The sequence below is a fragment of the Labeo rohita genome, chromosome 16 (genome assembly GCF_022985175.1).
Source record: "Labeo rohita strain BAU-BD-2019 chromosome 16, IGBB_LRoh.1.0, whole genome shotgun sequence".
NCBI lineage: Eukaryota > Metazoa > Chordata > Actinopteri > Cypriniformes > Cyprinidae > Labeo > Labeo rohita.
The window spans coordinates 18,653,304-18,678,595 of NC_066884.1; the positions used below are offsets into that span (position 1 = coordinate 18,653,304).

The window sequence follows — 25,292 nt, forward strand, 5'->3', positions numbered from 1 at the left end:
GATCGAACTGATTCGCAGCGTTTGTTCCACATTCAAGTCGATTAACATTCGTCGACATTCGACCGTTTATGTACAAGGAGAAACTATAAATTGCGTTGGTCCACGGGTCATAAAATCTTAAATTTTACGACTGAAACAATTGGATTTTAACTACTTTACACAGAGAATTTTAAAAAATATGAACACATTACAGGAAATGCAAAAAACACCTAACATTTTAACACTTCCTTTAACTAAAAAAATGAGATTTTCCTACTGTAAAGCTGCTTCGACACAATCTATGTTATTAAAAGCGCTATGTAAATAACGGTCAATTTAATTTTTTAAATTTAACAGCAATATGGACATACAGAGTATGAACGCTTTATTGAATCGAACTGTAAAATGAACCGATTCGCTCAAATGAATTAGAGAATCGCTGAACAAGCCTTCAGTCACTTTCACTCTCAGTGAGGGGGCGTGTGTTTAACTAGTACAGGAAGGACTCATGTTAGCTTTCTGACAGACAACGAGGAATAACAATTTTAACTTTAGACAAACTGGGTGTGATAATAATATAGTGATTAAAATCCACTGAGAAGGTAAAACAGTTTCTGCATGAATAAGCCAAGTAGTCCTGCAGACGTTGTCCGACGGAGCAAAGCCCTCAACGGGACATTAGGACATTGTCATCTGACAAAGGATGACTGAAGCCCTCGTGAAAGACTGTAGGCAAACACAGATCTAATCTAGATGTCATCCATCAAGCCTGTGTAAAAGAATTAAAGCAGCTCAAAGACATGTTTGAGAATTTCAGAGAGAGACTGCAAACGGTGCAGCAGGACTTCACGTCAGGGTATGTATTTACTGCCTGGCTGCTTTCGTACTTAATAGGGGTCTTAATAAGGTGTTGATGTAGCAAAATAAGGTGACCTTTACAACCTGTACAGGTATTACACAATATTGACACAACTTCTGCTTTGGCTTCCTCATGAGAGTGTCCACTATTCAGCGGAGAGCCGAGAAGTGGATGCTAGCTAATTAGCCTGCTAATCATCTCACTTACAGCGAAGAGTGTAGTTTGTTTTTGTCTTAGATATTCACAAAACAAATTCTGCTGGGTATATAAATAAAGTGCGTTTAATCATGTGTATTTTTGGGAGGAGGGACACATTTGAGGTGTTCAGTGCTGTCCAGTTAGCCGCATGCTAACAACTGCAATCTGGGAATTGCACTAATAACTTCCAGCTGACCGTCATGTGATGGGCGAGACAGTATTTCTGAGTTTTTATGTTTTTTTTTTTCTTTTTAACACGATGGAAATATAAATGCAAATGTTTCCAAATGACACTGGGTTCATGTTTTTATAATAAACCGAACAAAAGAAATATAAGTAACCAAACACAAAGCAATACAATATTGTAGTTTTGTTCCTAGGCGTGTTATTTAGATATTTACACTATTTACACTTTTCAGAATCAAGACCCTGAGTGACAAATCCAAGGAGGTGAAAGTAAAGAAGAAACAAAGGTAAGCTATAGCAAGTTTACATTTTCTCAGTATAAATCATTAGTTATAACAGGAAATCCTTTCAGGCATATTTAAAGCAGGAGTCATTAGATGACATTAAAAGACTGTATATAAAGATCACAGTACAGCCCCCCAAAACTTATTGTCATTTTAAATCTTTACGAATCTGTTCCATAATCCTTCAGACCGCTAAGTTTTATGCATTTGTCAGTAAGAAGTTTTAATCATTTAAATTCTAATAAAATTTGGTCTGATCACTTTTTCTTTTATATTGTGTAGTAAGTACAGGTCAGAATAAGTATGTTGTTTAACTTTTAACATAAATATGTGTGTTAATCTAAAATATTTTAAACATTAAAATATTTAAATATTTAACACTTTACTTACATTTAATGTGCTTTTTATATAAAATGCGTACACCAAAATGATATGTCTTGTCCTTGATATAATTTATGTTTTATGTTATGTTTATTTTATATATACACTACAAGTTTCTGAACAGCAAGATTTTTAATGTATTTTTAAGAAATCTCTTCTGCTCACCAAGCCTGTTTATTTGATCTGAAGTACAGCAAAACAGTAAAATTATTTTTCTATTTAAATAAGTTGTAAAATGTATTTATTCCTGTGATCAAAGCTACATTTTCAGCATCATTACTCCAGTCACATGGTCCTTCAGATATCATTCTAATATTCTAATTTGCTGTTAAAGAAACTTTTTAAAAATTATTATCATTATCAGTATTTAAAACCGTTGAGTAAATTTTTTTTCAGGATTCTTTGATCAAATCAGAATAATACAATGATGTGACTGGAGTAATGATGCTAAAAATTCAGCTTAGAAATCACAGGAATAAATTACATTTTAAAATATATTTAAATAGAAAAGAATCTTTTTAAATGGTAAAAAAAAAGTTTTTTGCTGTACTTCGGATCAAATAAATGCAGGCTTGGTGAGCAGAAGAGACTTCTTTAAAAACATTAAAAAACATACTGTTCAAAAACTTTTGGCTGGTAGTGTATTTATTTATATAAATATATTGTATATATTCTCCCAGAAGAGATGAACACTTTCCACAATATTCTGCTGGAGTCGAGTTGCTCAGTCGGTAAGTTACTTTACTGTTTTTATACACAACCATGTCAAAAAATGATGATGTCAGTGCTGTCAACAAAAAAGTTAATGCAGTGGAATCCATTTAAATACTCAGGGAAATATTTTTATAAATACCTAAAACTGATAAATATATTCATAACCATATTTTGAAATGTATGGCCTTTGTCTTCACCAGATATGAAGACACTTGGGTGGCTCTTCATAAACGGGCTAAAGAGTGTGCTAAGGCAGGGGAAGTAAGTTCACACATCTAATATTATACAGTTTAGGGTTTGTTGTGCTGTGGCTATGGTAACTAAAGCCTGTGGTTGTCTCTGTCTGTCAGACGGTGGACGGGGAGGTCGTGATGCTGTGTGCACACTGGGAGAAAAGACGAGGTGCAGTGCTGGAGCTGCAGGAACAACTGCAGCAGATTCCTGCTTTCCTCTCGGACCTGGAGACTATCACCTCACGGATTGGTGAGACATTCACAGTCATTACGCATAAGAATCTTAATCAGTGGAGTTATTCATACAGGGATCTTTTAGATATTTTTAATATTGTTACAGAAGGAGGTTGTTAATGTTACATTAGTTTTAAACAGCTCATTTGGATTCACTGACAAATCTTCCTCTCTGCCATAGTTCTCAAAACTCAAGTGAACTTCCATATATTTGAAACTTCATCCCCAGCTGGCAAAATCTCTCGTCTTGCCAAATTTTAATATAATAAAACACGAGCTGCTATTAATGGGAGGATTATCAGTGAATAATAACTTAAATTTCCATTTGTTCCTCAGACAACGCTATGATTATTTCATAAAACTTGTACTACTTTTATGAGACCCTTGAAATCAATGCATATTGTAGTTCTCACCTGGCCTTAAATGGGGCTTTTACTGTGACAGCAAAGAAATAAGATCACCTTGACTGCCTTTGCAAAGCATTTGTCTGCACACAATGCTTCACACTCTGTGTGTAACTGCTATACAGGGCGGTAATGAGAGTGATTCCTGTGGAGCTCCATCTGCTGATGTCAGTCGCTGTTGTTCATGCTGTAACATTGCACCTATTAGCTTCAGGCATTAATCTTCAGACTTGGCTCCCTTACAAAATGTATTGTGTAGACTGAGTGCACACAACAGACAGATAAAGTCTAGTAGTTGCTCTGATCATTCATTTGTTATAAGCTCTTTTTGCAGCGATTTCTTTTGTAGTGTTTTGGACAAATGATGTTTTTGTGTAATATACAATTATGCACCTGTAGTTAGTGAAACTGGAATGTACTTTTTTTTGCGTGATTAGAAGGTTTAAAAAAACAGCGTCTGTTGAAAATGGAAATAGTTTTTAACATTGTAAATGTCTTTGCTGTCACTTTTAATCAATTTAATGCATCCTTGGTTAATAAAAGTCTGAATTCTTCGAAAAAACTTTTGAACAGCACTAAATATTAAGGGTGGGCGATATACCGGTAGACGCAATTAACTGGTAGAAATTTGTCAACCAGAGATTTTGGACTATTTTCTCTATCGCGATTACATGCTTAAAAACAAGTGATTTTAAGCTGTTAAAACACAGTAAGCAGTGAAAGAGTCTTGAAATGTTACTTTCGCCACTTTATAGGCTTTGAACAGTTAAATACGCACTCTCGTATGTGTCAAAATGCCCGTCTTTGCAAGTATCCTCATAAACACAGTAATTAGGGTATAAAGTGAGAGCAAACAGCTGAGAAAGAAAACACATGTGTAACAATATATTTATTCCGGGCAGATCTTAAAGTGACAGCAGTCTAATATTCCTGCTTTCTGTCATTTATATTAGTCTAACAAGAAGAGAGAAAATCTCTCACTGCTTTTGACTAAATTACTTTGCAACTTTAATAAAAAGAAATTTATATTTAATTTGCAAAGTGACAAATATCCAGTGCTTTTATGCATTTGATTACTTTATACAATGTATGTAGCATTTCCTATTTATTTGTTCTAATTTGTTGTAATTTATTTGTTCTTTTTATTCACTAATTGTTTACTTGTCTTTAGTGAGCTTGAGTATTTATTTATTTATTTATTTATTTATTTGTTATTTAGGCTAGTATTAGTATTTTGTGATATTGACACTGGTGACGAGAATTATGACATTTCTACGTCATTAAAACTATATTGTTATATATATTATTACTGTGAAATAAAATTACTCATATTGTGATATAAGATTTTGGTCATATCCCCCTCCCTGCTGTATGTTTAAAGGGTTAGTTCACCCAAAAATAAAAATTAGCCCATTATTTACTCAACCTCAAGCCATCCTAGGTGTATATGACTTCCTTCTTTCAGACAAATTCAATCGGAGTTATATAAAAAAATGTCCTGGCTCTTGCCAGCTTTATCATGGCAATAGGCAGGTGTTTCTCTTGAACAGGTCAAAACAAGTCCAATAAAGTTCATCCATCCATAATAAAAAGTGCCTCACACAGCTCCGGGGGTAAATAGGACGTCGGCGTTGCATGTGTGCCAGTGAGTCTCGTGAAAACCAACATTTGTTTACAGAAGCGAAGGAAGCAAATTTTCCTTACTTTAACAAGGGAAAACCAGTCTCCTCTTGGCTTATATCAAAATCCTCTGACATTCTTCTTTACAAATCCTCTAATTCATGACCGTTGTTTTGTTTTAATCTCTCCACTTGCGCATTCGTGTTCATCACTTCTGAGCGGCACATGCACAACGCAGACATCCTACATCACCCGCCCAGAGCTGCTTCAATGTACACCAGTGAGCACAAGCTAGTTTTAACTACATTTTAAAGGGGTCATCAGATGCCCTTTTTCCACAAGTTGCTGTTATTCCTTAGGGTCTTAATGAAAAGTCTATAATATACTTTGGTTATAAATTCTCAATGGTTTTGTAAAACAACACTATTTTTACCTAGTCAAAGTGAGCTGTGCAAAAATCAACCCATTCTGATGGATTGCTCCTTTAAATGCAAATAAGCTCTGCTTGCCCCGCCCCTTTCTTCTCTATGTGGAGTGACAAGCCTGTTTACTTTAGCCGCATTTAGCACGTTTAGCCGTAAAAATTGCTAACTAGCACATTATTAGGAAAGGTGATTGCAGAGATTCATTAAAAAACAAACCCTTATACCCTTATAAGCTGGATCACGAATGATTTCCGTGAACATAGACCCATTTATGTAGATCAGGAGGTGCATTCCCTTCACAAACAAACGTAATCCACTGCATCTTCAGCAGCTTTGTCGATGTGACGCCACACCAACAGACATCTGAGAATGGCTAGATTTGAAAAAGGAGATATTGTTTTTACAGATTAATTAAAAACCACTGCATGGATTGCACTTTATTGCCCTTTTTTTTTTACCTGTTGAACAGAAACACCTGCCTATTGCCGTGATAAAGCTTGAAAGAGCCAGGACATTTTTGAATATAACTCCGATTGGATTTGTCTGAAAGAAAGAAAGTCACCTACACCTAGTATGGCTTGAAGGTGAATAAAAAATGGACAAATTTTCATTTTTGTGTAATCTAACTCTTTAATACAGGAAATGCAAATAGTGACCTTCCAATTTGCATACTTGTTCGGTTGGTTTGCTATTTCATTTATATGCATAAAGTGATGAAGTATAAATACCTTCTACTCTTCTAACTTTTTTATCGTGTAAGCAGATATGAAATAAGACATATCACATTCCCTTAGAGGTTTTAGAGGGTGAATTCAGAGAGAATTGTAAATTCTCATTTACATCAAAGGCACTTTTTAGTGTTGCCACTTGGTGGTGTTATGTAGCTGTATTAAGTCCTGCCTCTGTGCCTCTCACACTGACACCAAACAGTTTGTGTCAGTTATCATTCATTATTTAGCCATTTGTGTTCATAGTCTGAAATGTAAGAAGTATTACTGTATGTGCAGAGGATGTAATGTTTTTAAAGGGATAGTTCACCCAAAAATGAAAGTTCTCTTATGTCTTTCTGGGCCTTGAACGTGGAAGTCGTGTTACTGTCTATGCTCTCGGATTTCATCAAAAATATCTTAATTTGTGTTCCGAAGGTGAACACTGGGTTTGGAACGACATGAGGGTGAGAATTTTGACACAATTTTTATTTTTGGGTGAACTATCCCTTTAATGCAAATGGAAAAATGTCACCATACCTTGCATCTGAAATCAGAACTGTAGAACTCATTAACTAGTAGTAACAGTATATGGTTCTAGTTTGATTCCTCTACTAAGGTATAAAACTTATTAGTCTTTAATGTTTTTGCACAGCTCATCTGGAGGCTGACTTTGAGGAGATGGAGAGTCGTCTGCTCTATCTTGAGGATTTGTGTGCTCAGTGTGAGCATCAGCGCTTCAAGCACTTTCAGATCCTGCAGCTGGAAAATTATAAGATCAAGAAAAGGTAAAAAAAAAAAAAAAAGTGTTTGTTTGTTTTTAAATAAATCCCCAGACAGATTAATGTGTCTGTTATGTTCATTAAGTCAGAATAACTGCAGAACATGAAGGATCTGTTTATGAAGAACAGAACATAGCTTGTCCTTTTGGCAATATTTTGCACGCTGGCAATATTGAGGACAAATTAGAGCATCTGTATTGAATAGGAGTCTGTGGAACAAGCAATACAACACCTGCTGTTTAGATTGTTCATCATTACAGTGAAACTGCATACAGTGTGTTTTGCAGATTTGCACAGAAGCAGTGTATAACCGCACACAGATATAAACTTTAAGGAAAACACCCAAATATCCTTGTACTCTATGAAAAGCGCAAATAGCATATAGGCTAAAGGAAAGCAGTGTGTGTGTATTGTATAATCATACAGGCATCCGTGGTTCTTCTGAAGCTGCATGCTCTTGCTGTTTGAGCCTGCAGCTAAATCATACATCTACAGCTTTGCCCAGTGAGTTGGAAAGCAGCTGGGCTCAGTTCTCAGTGCCCTTCTCCTTCGGCGTGTGGGTATTCATTAGTACAAACACACAGATGCAAAAGTTGTCAGCGCCAGTGAAACGCTGCAGCCTCTTTATCTCAGGAATCTGGGCCTGTTTTAAATGGGGCTGACTTAATGTGACATCTGGTGAGATCGTGTGCTATATATGTGTACATTGATGTAACTCCCTCTTTATTTGTTTTCTAGGAAAGAGCTGGAGTCTTTCAAAGGTAAGAATGATCTTTTTTTGAATCCAAAAAGAGTACAACCTCCACAGCTAATACTAAAATGCATACATAGATAATATCTGTGTTTACCAATCGGATCAAATCAGTGTATTAGAGTGATTTCTGAAGGACCACGTGACACTAAAGACCGAAGCAATGGCTGCTAAAAATTGTGTGCTTGCCATCACAGAAATACATCTTAAAATATAGCAAACTAAAAAAACGTTATTTTAAATCATAACAATATTTCACAATATTAGTGTTTTTTTTTTTTGTTTGTTTTTTTTTATCAAATAAATGCAGCCTTGGTGAGCATAAAAGCCTTCTTTTATAATTTTTTTTTTTTTTTTTTACAACTTTTGAACGGGAGTGTGTATGATTATTTATAATTCTATAATTATTTGTTTTAAAATATTACATTTTAAAAGAATACTATAATATTTTAATTATTTATAACTATATCATTTTTTATGTACCATTTTTTTAAATTAAATATTTATTTTTGTTTTATAATTTCTTTAACAGATTTCTTAGACTCAAGAATTATAGAAATCATATATGCTCAAGAAGTGTATGAAACTAGTTCACTAAAAGGAATGAGTCATTGACCACTGATTAAAAAGAGTTTTTAATTTTGATTTAAAGGTAGAACGAAGAAGGGTCAGAGAGTCAACAATAGTGGACGTGTAGGGTTCAGAAGGATAAATAGTTCATACACTCTAAAAAAAAAAATGCTGGGTTAAAAATAGGACTGCACGATAAATCGCATGCGATTGTCAGGCGCGTTTAGTCAGAAAAGCCGATACTTTGATTAAAGCCGGTACTTTAATTAGTGAGAGACTTTGACTACTAATCAAAGTACCGGCTTTACTGACTAAAAGCGCCTGACAATCGCATGCGATTTATTGTGCAGCCCTAGTTACAAAAAAAAAAAAAAAAAAGAAAAACTGAACCCAACCTTCTGGGCAATTTTAATTAACTTAACTATTGCTTAAAAATTACTATATTTCTTGCTTAAAATGAACCCAAAATAGGTTGGAAATTCACATGTATTGAATGTCCATATTTCACCCAGCGCTAGGTTGTATTTAACCCAGCATTCTTTTTGTTTAATTCAATCTTTTTGTTATTTTTAGCGTTTTTATTTACCACATGAAGCTGATTTAGTGCTCAAAACTGTGAAAAACTGTGTAGTAATTACCCAGGCGACACTAATTAACCTCAGGGAGAGCAAAAGTGCTCTAACTAGTGGCCACTGCTGTCTTTATTTGGTCTCATGGTGCCATTCATTCCACACTGACCTCCAAGGGAGGCTGCCTGCTCCATCTGTTCATACCTACAGTCCAGTATAAATAACAATCGCTTTTATCATCACAGCTTCTTGATGTATCAGTTAGAGATGTTGTACTAAATAGAATCACGGCATCATTGTTCACTTACACATGCCCTTTATTTACAGAAAATTCAGGTCATCTGAGATTCTGTAAATGTTTAGAATAAGGATAGGTTTATTTTATTTTTGTAAAATTTATTTAACATCCTTTGTCACTGCAAAAAGTGGTAAAGACTGTTTATAACACTTCCTTTGGTACGTAGGTGGTGTTGCTTGAGATTGGCTCGTCTTTTGTGTGGGCAGTGTGCTTCAAGACTTCACACCTCATGCTTGATTTATTTATTTATTTAGTTTTTAAAATAATTATTTATTTAGTTAATTCATTTTTTTCTGTGTGTGAGCAAGGGATCTGTGATTTGCAATAGTATGTGCAGTGTAAAATGCAGCTTTATTATATATAAAAGACATTCAGATTTATCGTTACCTTGAGATTCGGCGTGAATGTGCTGCTTTGTCAGATTGCAGCGTTTTTTTAGCGCTGGCTAACTAATGATTATTCACTAATATAGCCGCTATTTATGTGCTCTAATTGTTAACATTAATCGTAAGTGTAGTTGATTGTAGTATAAAGGATAAGATCGACAGATTAGTCCGAGATCACAAGTGACGAAGACGAATATTGGACATAAAACTCAGATTTGTACAGACCCTCACCCCTACAGTTTTGTGAATTGGTACGTTCCCTGCTTTCCTCCTCACTCCAGCTGCATCTCTAGCTCTGTGTCCCTGAGCAGGCAATGTCTCAGCATTCCTGGCCATAGAAGGGCTGCTTATGGAATAAAAACGGCGGCAGAATAAAAGATGTTTGTTTAGCCGTTCTTCAGCTTCACTTTAACTGCAGTCTCTGGTTTGTCGGTCCTGCGTTCAGCTCATCCGCACTCTTCAAGGAGAAATACAAAATGTCCACGTCGGGAACTCTGGACAGCAGCATGAGAGATTCTTGTAGGTTTCCAGGCACTTTTTTTGTACGGTTAATTTGATATGCCAATGTATCACAGTTCTGGCGGTGTGTCAAGGGATTTGAATTGGTGTTTCGCAGTCATTGTTTGTCATCTTTGGGTTTGGCAGGCTTTAGTAATGGAATTTCAGCGCAGATTATTAGGATGCCTACAGTGGCTTTTGTGTCTGTGTGCCTTTTCATTACCAACCGTCATAAAGCCTATGCTGTGCATAGAGTTATACTTTTATGAAAGACTTTTGGATGCATCAAATCTAGAAACGTTGCTCTAAATCTGTTTTAAAAACCTTCTGGTCATGGATAGCCAGTTGTTATAGTTATTAACTTAAGGTTGGGGTTATTTCCTGCTGTGCTGTGTGTGGAGAGCATCGCTGCAATGTGAGGTTTTAAAGAGTCACAGTGCTGTTTGACTTGTAAATTGGGGTTTAAGTAGATGAGTTGTAGACCTGCAACCTCTAGGTGGCTCAAGCATTTCAGTCTCATCAAGTTATGTCAGAGATTCAGCCTTCATTAGAGAGCATTGACATTATATTGTAATGGAATGAGTGCTTAACAAACAAATTACATTAAATCAGTTCTTTTGTTGGGACAAGATGTATTTATTTATTTTTTTTGTATGTGACAGAGAATGTTTTTTAAAAAATGATGGAAAACATGTTAATCCGAATGTAGTTCTAGAATTTTAAGGAAACATAGGTCTTAAATAACTCAAGTGCCTAATTGTGCTTTTGTAATTTGTGACCCTAGACCACAAACACAGAGATTTATACATCATCTGAAAGCTGAAAAAATTAGCTTGATGTATGGTTTGTTAGGATAGGACAATATTTGGCTGAGATACAACTATTTGAAAATCTGGAATCTGAGGTTGCAAAAAAAAAAATCTAAATATTGAGAAAATCGCCTTTAAAGTTGTCCAAATTAAGTTCTTAGTAATGCATATTACTAATCAAAAATTAAGTTGATCTTTACTTAATATAGTGATTTTTGGCAAAAAAGAAAAATCGATAATTTTGACCCATACAAATGTATTTTTGGCTCTTGCTACAAATTTACCCGGGCTGCTTATGGTCTGCTTATTGACTGGTTTTATGGTCCAGGGTCACATTTATTTTGTCATTAATTTAACACCATGTAGCATGTGTGTTTATTTGATATTTTCTCATATTTTCTCACTTCAATTGTTTACGAGCTGTTTAACCCATTGAATGTTATGAATTAGCTATATGTCATCACAGCAACATGAGTTGTTGAATAGAATTGCTTTTTTTATTTTTTTGTTTAAATTTTTCTGGACTCTGTTTTAATAGTTAAATTATGTTTATTAATCAAAAAGCATGTCTAATTAACTAAAATCATGAAACTTACATAATTTAACAGCAATTTATTAAAAGTTAACAAAAATTACTTTTTTAAGGACCAATAAAATGTGCTTTATTTTTTTCTCAAATTAATTTTTTTTTTTTAGTGAAATTCTATTTTCCATCAATTTTCTGAATTCTAATGGTTTCTTTAAATCTAATAATGAAAAGCGTCTCTAATTTATTGATTTTATTTAAAAATATTTTCTTTTATTTCTTTTTTTTTTTTTTTTTCAGAAATACTACGTTTTTCTGGTTACATTAAGTAATATAGTTCTGTCACAGTTTCTTCAAATTAATTTTGAGAGGTTGCTGTAAAGACCTTAAGTTTCTGCTTGTATACAGCAACAACCTATGACGATAGGTTTTCTCACAATAAACTGTAAAATGCTCATGAAATGACTCTCAGGGCAGTTCATGTACTCATATATTGAGGCGGCAGAAGCGGAAAACACAGCAAGCGTCACGCATGCTTTAGTATGTATGTAGTAAACGAAACCGCATGTCTGCGGCATTCATTCACACACAGACACTCAGAATATGCAGGATTCATATTTAAATAGTCTTTTTGTAGCTTAATATTCACAGACACTAGTCCATATCACATTTATATATAAGTATCCTGACCTACTTTTGATTTATTTGTCCAAAATGTGGCAAATTCCGTGACATTCCGCATAATACAGTAAATTCCATTTTTATCACCGTATTCCGCGTTTTCCGCATCTCAGAAATCATAGGGCCCTACATTTAGTTTTTGTCTTTGATGCCACCTTTTTGTGAACATAGTGTTTTTTTATTTGACATGTTGCGGTGTTTTGGTGGTGCAGACTTGTGGCTTTAATGCATACAAACACTTGGACCTTTAAGAATACATTGAACATGTAAATAGAGATGATTTCACCCCACAGTAGTTTCAGAGATTGTAGTTCCTGATTTGTCCACACATTTCTCAATGTGTTTCTAACACAAGATTGCTACAAGCTTTTGGTTTAAGAAATACAGTAAGAGAAGATTTTGCTCATACAAACCAGAGACTATGTATAGCTCTTTGTCTGTTCTAATTGACTGCGCTTGGACAGATGACTGATATTGAACCATCCATGTGTTGAATGAACTGTCAGTCCAGAAGACAAGTGTTTATACATTCCTCTTCAGTTTCCTCTTCCTGCTGCTGGATTGTGAGGTTCTGTTCTGTGTGTGGAGGCAGGTCAGCTCATTAGAATGAGTCATTAACCTGTCTGGCCTTAGGGCTGAACCTGCATTAGCGTCTGCTGCCAGATGCTCCAACGATTAGCTTGAAGATGCACCATCTTTGATCAGTATGCTATTATTTGTTTGGTGCAGCATTTTCCTAATAGACGATTGATGGAGCTTTTATGAAAATTGTCATTGTGAAATCCTGCATTGAGCAGACCATGAAAGTTTTAGCTGTGGTTGTCTGTGCATTGGCCCTGACAAACATTCTTAACGTATTTCCTTCATTTTTGAGGAATGTGTGTGGAGGATGTGACAAGTGTGATCAGAGAGCCCGAGGCTCATCCCGTGCCGTCATCTATCATTAGCTGTCACACGTATGCAATGGAAAATGTGACGAAAGGCACAGCTTATCCCCGCAGACTTAGTTCTTTCATGCCATATCCATGATTTAGTGCTTGTGGACATGGAATCATGAATGAGAAAGCTATTAGCATTCCCGTTCACTTTTCAGTGGCACTTGCTCAGATGCTGTAGGACCCCCATGGAAGTATGGCAGCTTATAGCTGCTCTGTTCTGCTGTCTGCTTTTTTTTTTTCCCACCTGAAGCTCAAAATAGCTATGTTCATGGGGTATTAAGAACACTACCAGTCTTTTCATTAGCAGCTCTCCTGATCTGTGACGTCAAAGGCAATAATAAGTCCATTTCATGCATGTAAAGCCGTTTAAATGAGTCAAGTAATCTACTATAATTATTCAGTAACTAAAGTGTAATTAGACATAAACTACAGGGGAAGTTTAGTATAATTACATTATTTTAATGTTTTTTGGAAGTCTGCATTTATTTGATCAAAAATACAGTTTAAGAAAAAGGTAAAGAGAACACCAGGTATTAAAACTTGTATGGCTTAATATAGCGTAAATTATATATTTTACTGAAATTTGTAGTAGAAGCCCCATGAAAGATTTACGATATTTAATAAAATCCACATCGTTTTATAGATATTGTGGACTATGGGGGGGCGCTGGTATTTCAATGATGTCAAATTCTTGCACTTGGTGAGCTACTGGAGCTACCTGTTGCTATAGGTTGTTTGCAGTCACGTGATTCTGAGGACGCGCGAAATGCAGATGGAGGGCAGGAAGTGATTTTTCTCTATAGGAATCAGTAGCAGAATCTCAAAATGACTATGTTTTCAGTTGTTTATGGAAATCTGTGAAACTGAGAAATTGTATTTCATATCGTGTATGAACATTTGCTGTTCATAAGGAGGAAAAGGCAAGAAATTGACTGAAAAAAAACAGGGAAAAGTGACTTGTAAACCTGTGTCTGCGGTCAAGAGGAGAGTCAGATAATGCTTGCGTGTGCGAATGGTTAATAAAAGATATAATAATATTAAGAGAAAGAAATATATAAATAGACACAGGGTGAGACAGTGAGAATTCACACAATGCTAAATGCCACACATAGATACAATGCAAATAAGATATATTTACAGTTGATTACAATTGAACCTTGTGAGATTGCGATAAATTGAAGTGAGTGACAGCTTTTTAGTGACTATATGAAAGCGCTATTTGCTCGCTTTCTAGACTATAATCAATTCAGAATTTGAAAAAAAAGTACATTTTTATGCTATTTGCTCGCTTTCTATAATCAGTTCGGAATTTGAATAAAAGTTTTGCTTTACCTGCTGCTAACAGGACCAATGGCCAAAAACCCTGTACAGCAGTAGTTTCAGGAGTAACATATATCCTGCATCCTTCATATAAATGTAGGAATCACGTTCGAAAGAGTTTGTTTGCTGTCAGGCTTAGTTGCGTAGCTTATTTCCACCGCCTCAATGACAGGCAACATGAGGCAGCTATTTCAATTTAGTTGAAAAATCACTCCTCTTCATAACATAAGGATCACATCCCACATATGTTGTGATTTTCTGTTTATACATTTCTCTTGTACAGTACAGACTTTCCTCCATCTCATCCGTTCTGCTTTTTCAGTCACTCCTGAAAGTTCGCTTCAGGGTTTGGTGCAGGGTTTTGTGGCTATTGGTCCTGTTAGCAGCACGTAAAGCTAAACTTTTATTTAAATTCCGAACTGATTATAGAAAGCGAGCAAATAGCGCTTCCATAGTCACTAGAAAGCTGTCACTCACTTCAATTTATTGCAATCTCACAATGTTCCGTTATAATCAATGACGCTTTTGGAACTACAAATATAATATCTTAAATTGTGTCTACGTGTGGCGTTTAGCATTAGGTGAATTCTCACTGTCTCACCCTATATATATTTATATATTTCTTTATTAATATCTTAACATATTATATCTTTTCTTGACCATTTGCACACACAAGCATTATCCGACTCTCCTCCTGACCACAGACGGAGGTTTACAAGCCACTTTTTCCCTGCGCTTTCAAGTCAATTTCTTGCCTTTCCCCCCTTATGAACAGCAAATTTTCATACATGATAAAAGATATTTTGTGGTTTCTCGGTTTGACCAATTTGAGCATCCATAAACAACGCAAAACATAGTCATTTTTGAGTTTATGCTAGTGATTCCTATGGAGAAATATCACTTCCTGCCCTCCAGCTGCATTTCGCGCCATAGCAATGACGTCATGTGCAAACAACTTATTTTTACTGCAACACAACTTGGAAAATAAAATACTAATATGATGCAACATTATGTGGCTTTTGGTTGTAATTTTCAGTTGAAGGGCAATGAGAACATATAAGTCTTCACTGCTTTTCCTAGCGATTAAAAAGAGGGGAAAAGAATGGAAAGATTGCTGCAGACAAATCAAACTTCCTAAAGACCTGCAGCTTTGTTCTCTCCACTTTAGCCCTGATGCCTTTGAGGCTTTTTGTAGTCCACAGCAACTGAAAAAGCTTACAAACGGCAGAGACAAGAAACGCTAGATGCCATCCTGGCAGGATGCAAACGTCCCAACGCTTATCATGACGCTGCAACCACTGAAGGAGTTTCTCAGTGCTGATTTCACTTGATATCCAGGGCATTTAGACTCCTTGTGGGGAAAAAACAATGGTACGGCATTTGGTTTAAGCCTACACTTACATCCATTGCCACCTGTAAGCTCTTTCAGTAGCTGTGGTATCATATCAGTGTTTTATTTTCTAAGTTGTGTTGTGGTAAAAATAACAACAGGTGGTGCCAGTAGCTCACAGAGTCCAACCATTTCCCTTCATCTAAATAATGGCGCCCCCTATAGTCCAAAGTATGTATAAAAACAATGTGGATTTTTTTAAATAACGTAAATCTTTTTACAGTTTTCAACTACATATTTCAGTGAGAGGCATCAATTACATTATATTAAGCCACACAAGTCTCAATACCCAGGGTTCACTTTAATATTGTGAAATAACTGTTTTCTATTTTCTGTTAAGAAACATTTTTTCTTAATATCAGTGTTGAAAACATTGTTGCTTAATCTTTTTGTAGAAACTATGATACAATACCTTTAAATACATGCTTATTAGAATGATTTTTAAAGAATCATGACGTACTAAAGACTGAAGCAATGGCTCCTTGTATCACAGAAATAAATTACATTTTAAAATGTATTAAAATAGAAAACAGCTTAAATGCAGCCAAAAAATATTACTGACCCAAACTTTTCAATAAAATGTTTATAAATATTCCCTATGCATACAATATACATGTTAGCCTAAAATCTTAATATTGAATATGAAAAAGAATCATGTTATTTGTCATTAACTTCAAGCCAGTATTTATATAAACCTTAAATTTGCATAAAACCAAAACACATTGATTTTTACTCCTTCAACAGGTAGTGTTATTACTGTAAAGAGACTGGATAATGATGATCCTGCTGTGAAATATCGATTTTACAAGCGTGAGGGATTGAAGCAGGTTATTAGCTTAGGTGGTATAAGAGGAGTGTGTCAACCAAATACCATTGCTAAATTAGCATCGTGAAAATACATGCATACATATTCAGTTCATTTTAAATCTGCTTGCATCAACTTCATTTACATAGCCCCTTTTTGCAAGGCTAATATTGTGCTGAAATGGGCAACAATGGTTTCCTAGTGAGCATGCTTACATTTTGCCTTTTATTTAACACTGTATAACCAGCATCTGTTTAAAAGGAACGTGACAGAACTGTGGTTAAGACCACATCCTAATAACAGAGGCGCATTTCACCGCTTCATCAATGGATTTCTGTTCCTCACACAATACATAGGAGCATTACAACGGTAGACAAAGTCTGCTCTAATACAGTATTTGCAGTTGTTATGTGCATACTTGCATGCATTCAACAGTTCTTTCAATGCATGGCGATGACCATGTCTTGAAATATTTTCTGTTTGGAGAGTTTTAGAGAATTTTTTTTTTTTTTTTTGCTCAAGCTGTAATTCTTGGTGGACAAATTAACCTTTAAATAAGTTGCATCTAGGATGTCACCATAAGCTTCGACAGGATGTTTGTACCATATCTATTTAAACATACTTCACACCCAGAAACACCACAGTGACATTCAAACAGCACAGGCAGGCTTCCTGCTTTTCAGAGAAAAGTATGTACTTCCTGTGAAAAGATAAAGAATTTAACTGCATCTCATATCACACAAAAGAAGCGTTGCGCTCTCTGCCACCACTACTAGAAAACCGTCACGTTCTGTGGTAAGCTAGCATGCTGTAAAAATACTTGTGTAGGATCTTGTTCTTTGATGTGCTTTAGAAAGCATGTTTGAAAATTTATGCAATGTTATCTTGAAGTTTAGATGTCTAAGGTTTGATTTAGATATTTGCAAAGAGTCTTGGGAAATGCATATCAGACAGATATTAGAGATGGTATTGTGTTAATATTCGAACATTTGTGTGTGGAGTTGGATAGTTCAATTCTAGAAATATCAGAGATTATTATTTCACTTTTAAATGTGTTTTTAAGAAGCAACTGGTTAAAAACCATTTATATGTACGTTCTTGCAGCACTGGGTTTTTTAAGAGTGCAACATTTCAGCGTTGTTAATGTAATAGTTTTATTCAGCAAGGATGCTTTAAATTGATCAAACGTGATTGATCAAATACTTTTATGTTGTTACAAAATGATAAATGATATTTCCAGTAAATCTTCTTTTGAACTTTCTATTCATCAAAGAATCCTGAAAAAATCAGCACAACCAATAATAAGAAAATTCTGCTTTGCCACCACAGAACTAAATTTTATTTTAAAATTCACTGCAGTTCAAAAGTTTGCAAACAGTAAGATTTTTAATGCTTTTAAAATAAGTTTCTTATGCTCATCAAGCCTGCATTTATTTCATTAAAAACACAGAGAAAATTTTTATATTGTGAGATGTAGTTACGATGTAAAAGAATGTTTTTCTATTATAAAATATATTAAAATCTAATTTATTCCTGTGATCAAAGCCCAGTATTCAGTATCACATGATCATTCACAAATCACTCTAATATGCAGATCTATTATCAGTGCTGGAAACCAGTTTCTACATTCTAGAATTTTCTATATGCTAACAGTATACACTACCATTCAAAAGTTTGGGGTCAGTACATTTTTTATTCTTTCTTTTTTTTTGAAAAAAATTAAGACTTTTATTCACCAAGGATGTGTTACATTTATAAAAAGTGATAGCAAAGACTTACATTGTTTGAAAAGATTTCTGTTTTGAATAAATGCTGTTCTTTTTAACTTTTTATTCATCAAAGAATCCTAAAAAAAAGAATCACAGTATCAAAAACAAAACTGTTTCCAACATCGATAATTGTAAATATAAATCAGCGTCTTAGAATGATTTCTGAAGGGTCATGTGACACTGAAGACTGGAGTAATGGCTGATGAAAATTCAGCTTTGTATCACATGAATAAATTATATTTTAAAATATATTAAAATAGAAACCATTATTTTATATTGTAATAACATTTTGCAATATTACTTTTTTTTTCTGTATTTTTGATCAAATAATTGCGACCTTGAAGAGCATAAAAGACTTCTTTAAAAAACATTGCAAGTCTACATCCTAAACTGAAACTAAACTAAAGTCTGATCCTAAACTATTGAATGGCGGTGTATAATAATATATGCTATGACTTCTAGATAAGTTTAAGTTCAGTGATCCTGGTATATAGTTCTAGATTATGCGTAATTGGAGGCTTGCAGTGCAGCTTCATTGATCTCTCTATGTTAAAAACATGCTGAGAATTATGAAAACTATATTACAGGTCTATATTATAGGAGAAGATTGCTAAAATTCACCCACAGTGATTATTCAACTTGATACATCAGTGACCATGTTCTGTGAATTTATCGTGTTAGGAGATAATAAGGTGAAAAATGCATTCTGGTTAACTTGTTGATGTAAAAATGAGCTGCTGTTATGTGTCTTTGTAGCATGTATGTATTGAAAAATTAGTGAAAATGAACATTTTCCTAAAGTATCATTTAATCTAATGTGTTTATCATTTATTTGTGTTATATGAAATACTGTTTAGTTGCTATAAGCAGATGTTGCATGTTTCTACATCAATTCTCTAAGGGTTAATCCACTTCCCTTTTCCAGTTCGTTTTGTGCTTCCATCCCCCATCTTTTTCTCTTTCTCTTTCCCCTCTCTCTCTCTCTCTCTCTCTCTCTCTCTGTCATTTTGTAACCTACTTGGTGTTTTATGTCTTTCTTTAGCGGAGCTCGATGCAGAACATGCCCAGAAAGTGCTGGAGATGGAGCATGCGCAGCAGGTCAAGCTAAAGGAGCGGCAGAAGTATTTCGAAGAGGCATTTCAGCAAGACATGGAGCAGTACCTCTCCACAGGATACCTCCAGATCACCGACAGGAGAGGTCAGTTACTTATTTTAGAAGGACCACTTCGCCACATACTTGTTCAGAAATTGATTTGTAATGCTCTCAACAAGCCTTTTTCTTTTCATACTTGTTCTCCTCACATAGTATGATATGAGTTTAGAAGCTAGTAGTAAATATATATGACAGTAAACTGTTTTAGTAGTCAAAATGCTATTTTTTTTTTTAGTAAACTTACGAAAATAACAGCAAATTAATTTGAATCACAGTCGGTCTATATGATGCGCTGCTCAAGGCGGTGTTCTTCCCTTCATGAATATTTTAACATACTGTTACTATGTTAAATGAGAGGTTAAAGCGCTTGTGTGAGGATGTTGATGCTAAACTGATGGTCTTCTCTTTCCTGTCTCCTGCCTTAATGCTGCCCTGATGCGTGAGGTACTTTATGCATTCCCCTGCATCTTCTTTGTCCTAAGCTCTTCCGTTCTCATGTCATTCATTGTATTGTGATGTGAATTTGCTTGTATATTCCTGAACTGAATCTTCTGTTCTGTAGGCTTTGATGTGATCAGCCGGTTTGATGTTAGGATTCACAAAGTAAAAGATGTATTTATGGTTTGTTTCTTTCTCTGGGGCAGATCCAATAGGCAGTATGTCCTCAATGGAGGTGAATGTTGACCTCCTGGAACAAATGGATCTCACGGATGTGTCCGATCACGAGGCTCTCGATGTCTTCCTCAGCTCCGTAGGGGAAGAGAGCAGCGCTCAGTCTCCTGACACAGGTTGGGTTGTGCTGTTAATGAAACTTGATTTCGTGCCTTTTTCACATTTATTACAGAACAAACACAAAAATAACTACTTTGCAAATATCAGAATTAGCAAAGTGGGCTCACACACAAAGAGTTTGACATTGGAAATCCTAGTACTTAAAGGAATAGTTCACCCAAAATTTAAAATTCTGTCATTAATTCATGTTGTTCCAATCCCGTAAGACCTTTGTTCATTTTCAGAACACAAATTAAGATTTTTGATGAAATCTTTTTGACCCTGCATAGACAGCAACATAACTACCATGTTCAAGGCCCAGAAAGGTAGTAAAGATTGTTAATATAGTCCATGTGATGTCAGTGGTTCAGCCACAGTGTTTTCTGCAGGGTTCATACAAGGTGCTTAAAGTGCTTGAAGTACTTGAATTAGACTTTTTGAAAATTAAAGAAGTCCACTTCCAGAACAACAATTTACAGATAATGTACTCACCCCCTTGTCATCCAAGATGTTCATGTCCTTATTTCTTCAGTCATAAAAAAATAGTTTTTTGAGGAAAACATTTCAGGATTTTTCTCCATATAATGGACTGATACGGTGCCCCGAGTTTGAACTTCCAAAATGCAGTTTAAATGCGGCTTCAAACGATCCCAAATGCGGTTGTTAACGATCCCAGCTGAGAAAGAAGGGACTTGTCTAGTGAAACGATGGGTTATTTTCATTTTAAAAAATACAATTTAAATACTTTTTAATCTCAGATGCTCGTCTTGACTTTCTCTCCCTAAACTCTGTGTATTCTGACTCAAGACAGTTAGGGTATGTCGAAAAACTCAGACCGCATTTTCTCCCTCAACTTTAAAAATCATTTCAAAATCATCCTACATTGCTGCAGAAGTACCGACCCACTATTTGCAAAGTGAACATGCAAGGAAGATCAAACACCCTTAACGAAAAAGTTCAAACAGCGATATAGGACAATTTTGAAGTTGAGGGAGAAAATACAGTCAGAGTTTTTCGACATACCCTAACGAAACTTTGCGTATTACTAATCATTTGATTTAGATCGGAATGGGTTTGTGAATCATTTTACAAATTGAATGATTCAAATGAAATGATTCATGATACACAATTTGAAGTCCCAGCCTGCGTCCCAATGTGCATTCTATCTATCCTATATTATATGTGATAGTAGTAATTTTCATTACTTTTTAGGGCAGATAGGGTGGATAGTATGCACACTGGGACACAGGGCCAGACTTCAAATGATTTGCAATACATGAAGGCATATGATTCACGATCCGAGTCCTGATCTGAAATGATGGTTTGTGAATCATTATGTAGATCCAGTCTTTAAAGCGTGGATCGTGAATCGTTTGATTCAGATCGGGACTTCGGTGTGGGTTTGCAAATTATTTGATTCGGTTCCAGACTTCGGATCACGTATGGCGAATCATGTTTCAGATCAGGATTTTGGAGCGATGTCGCAATTTTTTTTTTCTTAAACAGTAGAAAACATCAAACCATTCAGGTAGGGCAGTTATAAAAACACAACAAAAAAGTATACATAAATACAGATCCCTTAAGAAAATTTACCATGGTTTTACTATAGTAAAAGTGTAGTATATATTGTAATACTTTAGTAGTGATACTTTGCATGTGCTTTATTTTTGCCATTTTATATTAGTGTATATATTTTTATTTATCTATTTAGCTTTAGAATTTGAAAGAGAAGGCATTGTTTGGTAAGTGAGATCTCTCAATCCTTATAAATCAAAAAAGAAGTGCTTAAAAATCCTTGAAAGTCCTGTTTAAAGTTTAATTTCACAGTATCTGTACAAAGCCTGTACACAAAGAAAACAAAAATAACTTTAACTATTTCTTCTCTTCCGTACTATAAACGTGCGAAGATACAGCGCCTTGTGAAAGTATTCAAACCCCTTTTCATGTTTTATGTAGCAGCCTTATGTTAAACTGCTTTAAATATTTTTTTTTTCCCCCACATCAATCTACATTCCATACACCATAATCACAAAGGAAAAATGTGTTTGTAACAAATTTGAAAAAATTATTAGAAATAAAAAAAAAAAAAAAAACTGAAACATTACATTGCAAAAGTATTCATACCCTTTTCTGGGACACTTGAAATTTCGCTCAGGAGCATTCATATCATTTGTAGATGTTACTGCACTTTAGTGGAGTTAACCTGTGGCAAATTCAATTGAAGTGAATATGATTTGGAAAGGCACACACGTCTCAATAAAAGGTCTAACAGCTGAAAAATGCACATCAGGGCAAAAACCAACCCCTGAGGGGTTGAATGCTTTCGCAAGGCACTGTTGTAGTAGTTTTATCATTCCACTAAATACTGCAGGTACTCAGAAAATGCAAAAAGCAAGTGCAGATTTGTGTCTTAGTGCAGGAATGAGTAGAATGACTGTGAACCCATTAGACTCTTACTGTGTCTCTCATAGCATATAAGTATTCAAGGTTGCGACTGCACTTCAGGCCTAATTAATATTCTGAAATAGATGGCGTGACACATTTTAACCTTGTTCTATATGTTCAGCAGGTGGCCCGACTCTGGAACCCGGCTCGTCCCCCTCAGAGATCAGCCTAAAGGTGCCCTCACAGACAGAGGTACGGCACACCGCCTCCTCCATCTCATCCTCTTGCACCGACACCATCAGCGGCGTGACCGAGGGTCCGGATGAAGAGGATGGCAGCGAGGAAAGCTGCAACGGAGACTCTCCACTGGTCCAGTCAGATGAGGAGGAGGTACAGGCTGACACAGCCCTCATGGGTCTCCCAGAAACAGAGCCGCTCAAAAGCTCAGACGACAGCGACACACAGGCCCCCTAGTGGCCAGGGATGGCAAACGCACTCGTTTAAGTTGGTTTCTGGAGATGAAAACGTGTTTTACATCAAGGCTCAGACAGAAGGAGTGCCGAAGACAAGCCAGATGTTTCTTCGTGGCTTAATGCGACACTTTGAGATGAAGATTTTGGAGCCTTATAGAATGCAGTTTGTGCTCAGCCCTAGAGAGCAGCTCTTTCAGACTCTTAGCACTGTGATTTTTGTTTTCTTTCCCAATACAAAAAAAATTAACACAATGTATGATACAAATCTTCGTATTACCTGTTGCATCGGAATTATATAATAATAAACATTTTACAGTGTTCCTGCTAATATCACTGATGTATGTTGCATGAATTTGTAATGCAGAGCTCATTTTGCATATGACGTTATTGAGCCGATTGAAAGACTCTGAAATAAAATATACCTTGAAATACCACAGGCCTCACTACAATCTCAGTGTAGGACTGATAATTCAAATCGTAGTGATCTAAGGGAAATATCTTCCACCAACGATTTCACAGAGCGTCTCTGATATAAAAATAGCTGGGAACATTTGGACCATCTGTGGTTACAGAATTTACAGGCTCCCCGTATAGCAAGCTGTTGCTCTCAAACCTTGTTACCTCTCGGGAAAAAATACTGAGTTATCACGCTAACTGCAGTGAAATGAAGGTTGAGGGTTTTTAAAAGAAAGAGTAAAGTCTGACTGCATGGGTTTACATAAGAAATTACTTCAGATTACTTCGGTAGGATTTTTAAATGTTTTTAAAAAGTGTCATACTCACCGAGGCTACACTTATTTCATCCACAATACAGTGTAACTTGTGATATTGTGATAAATTATTACAATTTGTGACGATGGACCACAAAACTAGTCATAAGGGTAATTTTAAAATTGAGATTTATACATAATCTGAAAGCAGAAATAAGATTTCCATTGATGTATGGTTTGTTAGAATAGGACAATATTTGGCCAAAAAACAACTATTTGAAAATGTGCAATCTGAGGGGGCAAAAAAAATCAAAACATTGAGAAAATCGCCTTTACAGTTGTCCAAATGAAGTTCTTAGCAATGCATATTAACAATCAAAAATTAGGTTTTGACATATTTATGGTGGAAAATTTACAAAATACCTTCATGGAACATGATCTTTACGTAATATCCTAATGATTTTTGTCATAAAAGCAAAAATTGATTATTTTGACCTGTACAATGTATTGTTGACTATTGCTACAAATAAACCCGTGCTACTTAAGACTGGTTCTGTGGTCTAGGGTCACATTGCTGATCTACAGCTCAAAAATATTTTTTTATTACTAGTGTTGAAATAATACATTTTTTTTGTAATCAAATTAATGCATGTTTGCTGAATAAAATTATTAATTGCTTTAAAAAAATTACACTTTCACAATGAGTTTGCATTTGTTAACATTGGAGCTACAAACACAAGTAAATGTTAATGGAAATTTTAATATATACTATTACATTCATTAAAATCAAAAGGCAGTAATATTATTTAATGAGCCAGTGCTAACATTAAAGTGGAACTCCACTTCCAGAACAACAAATTACAAATAATGTACTCACCCTTTTGTCATCCAAAATGTTCATGTCTTTCTTTCTTCAGTCGTAAAGAAATTGTTTTTTTGAGGAAAACATTTCAGCATTTTTCTTCATATAATGGACTGAAGTGGTGCCCCGATTTTGAACTTTCAAAATGCAGTTTAAATGCAGCTTCAAACTAATCCCAAATGCACTTGTAAACGATCCCAACCGAGGAAGAAGGGTCTTACCTAGCGTAACGATCAGTTATTTTCATTTAAAAATATACAATTTATATACTTTTTAATGCCAAATGCTCGTTTTGTCTTACTCTGCTTGGACTGTTTGTGTTCCGGTTCATGAGTTAGGGTATGTCGAAAAACTCCCATCTCATGTTCTCCCTCGACTTTGAAATCGTCCTATATCCACATCTGTACAGTAGTGCACAGAGGAAGAAAGTTTAACACTCTTTAGCAATAAAACAAACAAATGTTTATCTTGAGTAATTTTTGCTTATTAGTATGGTTAAATTGGATCATCAAAGGCACTGGTTAATAAAATGGGATTAAACACAAAGGATATTCGTATTATTCAACATATTTAATTATTGCAAGTTTGCACCATATTCAGAGTTGGGGTTTTTTTTATTTAT

The 25,292-nt window shown here is 35.2% G+C and overlaps 1 protein-coding gene across 5 annotated transcripts; it reads left to right on the forward strand.

Annotated features, from left to right (window-relative positions):
• The first annotated feature begins 431 nt into the window (after positions 1-431).
• Positions 432-24,353, forward strand: dtnbp1a (dystrobrevin binding protein 1a). 5 transcript variants are annotated; one of them, XM_051131033.1, is made up of 10 exons: positions 432-835; positions 1,456-1,509; positions 2,568-2,618; positions 2,802-2,862; positions 2,952-3,084; positions 6,880-7,012; positions 7,745-7,767; positions 19,359-19,514; positions 20,114-20,257; positions 22,807-24,353. In XM_051131033.1, the coding sequence occupies exons 1-10, from the start codon at positions 780-782 to the stop codon at positions 23,097-23,099; spliced, it is 1,104 nt and encodes a 367-aa protein (XP_050986990.1). In that variant the 5' UTR covers positions 432-779; the 3' UTR covers positions 23,100-24,353. The 5 variants fall into 5 exon arrangements, with proteins under 5 accessions (XP_050986990.1, XP_050986994.1, XP_050986992.1 ...); XM_051131037.1 differs by having other exon boundaries at positions 20,123-20,257; XM_051131035.1 differs by having other exon boundaries at positions 2,571-2,618.
• The last annotated feature ends 939 nt before the right edge of the window (positions 24,354-25,292 follow it).

Bases quoted from the DNA above. Each gene is read 5' to 3' on its own strand.
- dtnbp1a (XM_051131033.1), top strand. From the start codon at position 780: ATGTTTGAGAATTTCAGAGAGAGACTGCAAACGGTGCAGCAGGACTTC. The intron at 2,619-2,801 runs GTAAGTTACTTT...TGTCTTCACCAG, and splicing joins GGAGTCGAGTTGCTCAGTCG to ATATGAAGACACTTGGGTGG. The intron at 7,013-7,744 runs GTAAAAAAAAAA...TTTGTTTTCTAG, and splicing joins AATTATAAGATCAAGAAAAG to GAAAGAGCTGGAGTCTTTCA.